The following is a 6,499-nucleotide window of genomic DNA, read 5'->3' on the forward strand; positions in this document are numbered from 1 at the left end:
TTTTTTTTTTTCTTCTTCTTCTTGAGGAACAATGTGAATGCATCCAATTTGATCCCATTCCAGATGATTGTTCCAGTCAGGTTCCTTTTCTGTTTCTGTTCTTTCCTATTGAACCTTACGGGCCCTCCTTCATCTCCTTGGGCATGTCCTTGAGAGTCAATTTGTACCTTAACTATTCTTTTTCTTTCTTCAGTAATAAAGTTAAGGCGTCCACCTCCACCCTCCATCTTCCATCCTACATCCCACGCAATGCCATTTGCAGCCTTACATTAACTCAAAAATGGGGGCCGGCCACCCTATCTTCAATGGTCAAATAAAAAAAAATTCAAAGTTTGATCGGTCGATTTGACTTCTATTTATCATTTTGATTTTTAGAGGCTGTTCCTCCTTGATGACTCATAAGGTTTATGTTTAGATTGGCAACACAATAGAAACGAAGAACAGATAAGGTCAACGTAAAAATATTGAAATAAGACCCATCAATTATTATTATTATTTTGGTAGAACCCTACATATTAATTTTGAGTCGTTTGATACTATCATACCCTCCTAACCAGGGTTTTAGTTCAAGGTATCGAAATAGGTATTGGTCAGTTGCAAAATCGATATGCTAAGAATATATATTTGCCAATATCAATGAAAATTAATCGCATGATCAATCTCATACCAATACCTAAAACCCTACTCCTAAATCCAACGCTTGATTCAATGTGTTATTCAATACATTCTCAAAAGGGTGGTAGGGCACATCAGGATTAAATCATGGTATTGTTATTTTATATAATCATGGTATTGATAATGTTATCTGTAGCAGAAGATACCGATACGAATTGATTTGTATCGAATCAAATTAATCAAAGAAATCAATAAAGATGGGCCAAACGGAAAATGAAAAATCTGGTTGGTATCCCAATTGTATCCTCCTCCTTGGACCAAATCCAGTTGGTTTGAGAGAGACTTCCAGTCAAAGCCCGGTCCAGAACCTCTCAGTCTAGATAGATCTGCCCCAACATTTTATTTTCCATATACGTGATTCCCACGAGTTAGAAACTTGGGAATCTTAAGATAGGAGAGAGGAAGAAGAGAGAGAGAGAGACACGCAAGAGTCAAAAGCCGCCATCGTCATCATCGGTTGTGGTGGACTTGTGATGTATCTAGTCTTCTTTTCTACCTTATATATAGCTTTCTTTCTCTTCTCTTTTGTGACCCCTACCTACCATTTATCCCTCCCTTTCTAACTTTCTCTGCTAGACCCGAGTTTTCTTCCCTCCTATTACCACCCCTGCTCTCCATCCTCCTGTTCTCCTCACCTTCAATAAATAACTCTCTCTCTCTCTCTCTCTCTCTCTAAGAGTAGACAAAATGATGAAGCAACAAGACCAGAGAATACCAATCTCTACAGTTAATCTCTTCAACGACCAATTACGTCTAGGTGGTCTTCTCTCTAATTTTCTCTTACTTTGCTTTGGTTTCGCCCTTGGAATCATGGCTAGTACCTATCTCACAAATAACATGACCACATTCAATTTCCATGATACCCAGTTCTCTATACCTCCTCCATCAACATCAACATCTACTGTTACAGTTGCAACACCGCCGGTAAATCAATCTCAGGCACTGCTACCCCACTTGATAAGCCCTCCAGCTCCGGTAACACCGCCGCGGATAACCCCGCCATCACCGGTGTCTACTGATCAAGACAAGGGACAGATGCCGCTAGTTGATAGTATGCATGACATGAACGACAATGAGTTGCTGTGGAGAGCATCCATGGTTCCTCGAATTGACAAGGCGGCCATCCCCAAGGTTGCTTTCATGTTCTTGACAAGGGGACCATGGCCATTAGCTCCTCTATGGGAAAAATTCTTTAAAGGACATGATGGGCTCTACTCCATTTACGTTCACTCTGATCCATCTTTTGAAGAATCGATGCCTCGAGATTCTGTTTTCTATGGTCGAAGGATACCCAGTAAGGTCAGTTTATCTAATCATCATCATCATCATCATGGCTCTCCTTTATTTCATAATTTAATCTTAATTCGTTTGGTCTTTTGTTTCTGTATGGCTAATGCTCTGTATACCCCAAACTACTAATAGGATCACATGACATGACCAAAGCATATTACCAATAAAAAAATCATATGCACCAACTAATTAATACCCTGTTTAGTAACGTTCTTTTGTATTGATTCTGGTGAACTTTATTATGAAAGAATATTTTCCAAGTGGAATTGTGCTTGGAAATTACAAGTTGATTTTGTGAACCTGCCCAAAAAATGATCTGAGAACAAAAATATAAATAAATAATTTTCTGATCTTCTGCAATCCCCTAGATCCATCTCTACTGTATCCCCCTCCACCACCACTCACTGTCTCCTACTCCACCGCACGTCCCTCATCTGTCTTCCCAAAGACATCCTAGACCTACCTCGCCATCACTCCTCCGCAACTTGCTTATATTTATTGCCATAAAATGCTGTGCCTTAAGAGTATATGAAGTTACCAAAGTCAAGAAGAAACCAATATGAGACTATAACTTTATAACTCCCAACATCTCTACATAGATAATTTCAAGAGGAAAATAGAGGGTGGACTCTCATACCAAAGTCATCAAGGTCCGGAACAAACCAATGTAGAGAGAAATTTAGGAGGGTAACAAAGGGACCTGGACTCTCATAAGATGTTAGAGGATCCAACCCAAAACCTTAGAGCATTAAATGCATCTACATACAATTACAATCATCTCAGATGTCTTAGCTCCAAAACCCTGAAAATTTGGAAACAAAAAAGGAAATACAAACAAAAGATTAAAGGCAACAATAAAGTCAAGTAAACTTAATTACAAAATGCAAGGCCCGAAGGCCGGTCACATGGTCTGTCTGCCTAAATTAATCCATAACTTTTCTATCGACTCAAACTTGCTAGGTACGGTAGAATCATATTACAACAATGGTAAGGCCATTGCTTTCCTTGAACTAAAAGATTAGTGAGTTATTAAGAAGCACAAAAGCAACCAATTTCCTGTGGTCTTGGAGATTCTAACCTTTTGAAACAGTAAAATTGCAATATGAGAGTGGAAATTGAAACATATTTAGGATCCAGAAAAACCGAAAAGAAGAGAATATCTCACAGCCATTACGCAAGGATTTACATAGTTTGATAAAGTGCTTGTTTTCATGGAGAGATAAGAGCATATTTCAATAACAATGGAGAAATGGTCACAAGCTCTCTTTCTCACGATTCTTTATATTTACAAAGAATTCCTAATAACCCTAATAATCCTACTATCTATCGCAACAATCTATACATAAACAAAGAGATACAAATTTCTTAGATTACCCCATGTAAACCCTGAAACTTTTTGAGAAGACCCAAAACCCCGCGTTGACCCCCTAGTTTGGGGTAACCCAAGAAAGGAAGATATAAACTCCAAGGTGGCCCAACTCCGCCAGGCCTCAAGCCCTACGATCTTTTAATGGTGCTTTGAGGCTGCTAACAATCCAATATATAGAATACATGACATCAACCCTCAACAATGAGAACAAAGCATTGACAGAATCAAGGTGCATTGCTTACACTAGGAATCGAAGCTCCCAAGCTCAAAAGCAATCCTGCAATGTATACACAGATCATTGAAGACTGCATTCTTCAGTGCATGGACGTAAATATGACGGAAAAAGAGCTAAAGAAATGGGTCCCACAGTCTGAAACCAATAATATCAATTCAGCCCACCTCATACGAACCGTGTTTTAGACCCTTCATTCCATCTATAAGTCTACATCCTTTAAAGTCAGAAAACAAGTAGTTTTAAGTATGATGGATAAGGCAGTTCAGTTTTTGCTTCAATCAGATACGTCATTTCTTCTTTCCTTTTGACTTGATATCACGGAATTGGGTTCAGAACCCATCTTAATCTGCTAATTAACCTTCGAGTAGTCTCGAGAACAACTTTCATAACGCCATCAAGGGTCCAACTTTCACATGTTAAAGTTTCTGACTTTTCAAAAACCTTTCCCAGTCAATACGGCAACTAGAGAAAGCAAACAGATGGTTCCTGATGACTTGTGGCATCTTGCATCTTCCAGTCAATATGACAAAAGGTATTACGTGTAATTGTGAAATATTGTGAAAGAAATTAGAAGGGCTTGTCGTGTATAGCTAACTCTTAAGTTTGTCTTGAATTCTTGATCCATTTTAAAAATGATCCGTTTCGACATATTTTGATGGTGATTTGCATAAATTTTTTTCTAAGACCTGTGATGGAAGCAGAGGGATTGACCCGAATAGATGACATAGATTAATAGTGCATGCACACTTAGCATTGATATGGATTGCTCTTGAGTATCTATTGTACATCACATATGATATGGAATCTCCAATCAGGCTGCACTCCACATGGAAATCTTCCCTGATCAGGCTTGACTCTAGACGGAAACCTCTCTGATTGAAGACTTTCCATCTAGAGAATGATTGTAATTGATACTCTCTTCTTTCTATTCAGAGATCGATTGTAATTGATTGTAATTGAGGATTATCCTTGTATAGCATTTGAGACTAGGGTTACCCTTTGATATATATGGTATTATCAAATCACAATTAATGATAAGGTGACCATATTGAATTTACATAGATATACAATCTCTGAGATGTTATTAGACATGTAAAGCTCATCTTAATTGAATCTTCTTGTTCTAGTGCAGGAAGTGAAATGGGGAGGGTTTAGCATGCTTGAAGCAGAACGTAGACTACTAGCAAATGCACTTCTTGACTTCTCCAACCAAAGATTTGTTCTCTTATCAGAGTCATGCATTCCCCTCTTCAACTTCTCCACCATCTACTCTTACCTCATCAACTCTAAAGAGACCTTTGTAGAAGCTTATGACAAACCAGGTTCCGTTTGCCGTGGCCGTTATAGTCGCCACATGAAACCGCTTATCAAGGTCGAGCAATGGAGGAAGGGATCCCAGTGGTTTGAGATGGATAGACACTTAGCCATTGAGATAGTTTCCGATCGAAGATTTTTTCCTCTGTTCCAGAGATCTTGTGGCAAGGTCTCGTGTGTTGCAGATGAGCACTACCTACCAACAGTTGTGAGCATGAAATTTCCTCAGAGGAATTCAAACAGGAGTTTGACATGGGTTGAGTGGTCAAGGGGAGGAGCACACCCAACTAAGTTTTTCAGAACGGACATGACATATGAGCTCTTGCACAAAATGAGGAATGGAAGCAAATGTGAGTACAATGGCAACACTACCAATATTTGCCACTTGTTTGCAAGGAAGTTCTCACCCGGCACTTTGGGCAGATTGCTGAAATTTGCTCCCAGGGTCATGGGTTTCAATTCATAGCTTCAAATAGTTGTCCTACAATGGAAAAATCTATACTAAAAAGAGAGAGAATAAGTGGATTCCTTGTGTGGATCAGGCACACTAGGATTCTCTTTCGAGAGTGATCTGCACTTGAAATGTACAAATTTTTTTTTTTTTTTATTTTTTTTTTTTTTTAGAGAGGGTTCCTGCACGTTAATTTGGAAAAGAAACTACACACCACACCGTTGGTGGTGGAATTCTTTTCCCATTTATTTGATTATTTTTGTACTAGGTTATACGTATATGGATCCCGGATTCTTTATTTCTAATTTAAAATTTTTGGTGCTAATGAGAAAGTCAGATTCAAAATTCTTATGGGGTAAGATGATTCTTAGCAAAGTCATGAGGGATTATGTTTTTTTATTATTTTTTTCAAAGCAGATATGAGGGGTACCCACTATATAAATGGAGATCTTAAACAGTCGCAATGTTAACCAGAAAAAAAGGAAAAAAAAAAAAAAAAAAAAAAAGAGAGAGAGAGACGATTTCCTGGAATTAACTCTCTTCATGCCAATTCCATCTCACATCATCCATAGGATGTGTGGATCAATCGGGCTCGGAGAGCATCACCATTGTCACTACTCTTATTAATTATTATATTGTTACAAATTTGGACCAACCCTTATAAATGAAAGATGGGTGAGCTTTGCTACCAGATTGAATGGCCACTGTGTTGGCAAGCATCCAGTCGAAAAGTGGAGGCACAGGGTGGTCATTTCACTGCCTCATATGAGAGAGGACAAGAGACCCATGAAATAATTACAGAACTAAAGGGCACAAATCCTGTGGATAATGTGTATAACATGTCCATTGATTAGATATAAACTTAGCCGTTCCATGTTGGTATTTTTGGGTGAATAATTAATATATTCAAAGATGCCTAGAATTTTCCTCCTTCCTAAGAAAACAAAGGAAATAATGAGAAGAGAAAAAAAAATTAATAATAAAGTTATAAAGACAGGGAGAGAACTCAACAACAAATACATCGGCTTATCCCTACAAGCGAATCAAGTTAAAAGGGAAATTCGAAGAGAATACATAGTCCAAGTACATCAAAATATGGTTATCCAAACTCCAAAGTACATGAGAATAATTTGATAAGAATTTTATATGATTGAATATTGTTGTA

At 38.1% G+C, this 6,499-nt stretch overlaps 1 protein-coding gene across 1 annotated transcript; it reads left to right on the plus strand.

Moving 5' to 3' along the window:
- Window positions 1-1,225: 1,225 nt before the first annotated feature.
- LOC122086456 (glycosyltransferase BC10-like) lies at window positions 1,226-5,672 on the plus strand. Its single transcript, XM_042655266.1, has 2 exons — window positions 1,226-1,974; window positions 4,702-5,672. Exons 1-2 carry the CDS (start codon window positions 1,363-1,365, stop codon window positions 5,347-5,349), a joined length of 1,260 nt encoding a protein of 419 aa, XP_042511200.1. The 5' UTR covers window positions 1,226-1,362; the 3' UTR covers window positions 5,350-5,672.
- Window positions 5,673-6,499: the final 827 nt, after the last annotated feature.

Source organism: Macadamia integrifolia, chromosome 1 (genome assembly GCF_013358625.1).
Source record: "Macadamia integrifolia cultivar HAES 741 chromosome 1, SCU_Mint_v3, whole genome shotgun sequence".
Lineage (NCBI taxonomy): Eukaryota > Viridiplantae > Streptophyta > Magnoliopsida > Proteales > Proteaceae > Macadamia > Macadamia integrifolia.

Bases quoted from the DNA above. Each gene is read 5' to 3' on its own strand.
- LOC122086456 (XM_042655266.1), top strand. From the start codon at position 1,363: ATGATGAAGCAACAAGACCAGAGAATACCAATCTCTACAGTTAATCTC. The intron at 1,975-4,701 runs GTCAGTTTATCT...GTTCTAGTGCAG, and splicing joins GTCGAAGGATACCCAGTAAG to GAAGTGAAATGGGGAGGGTT.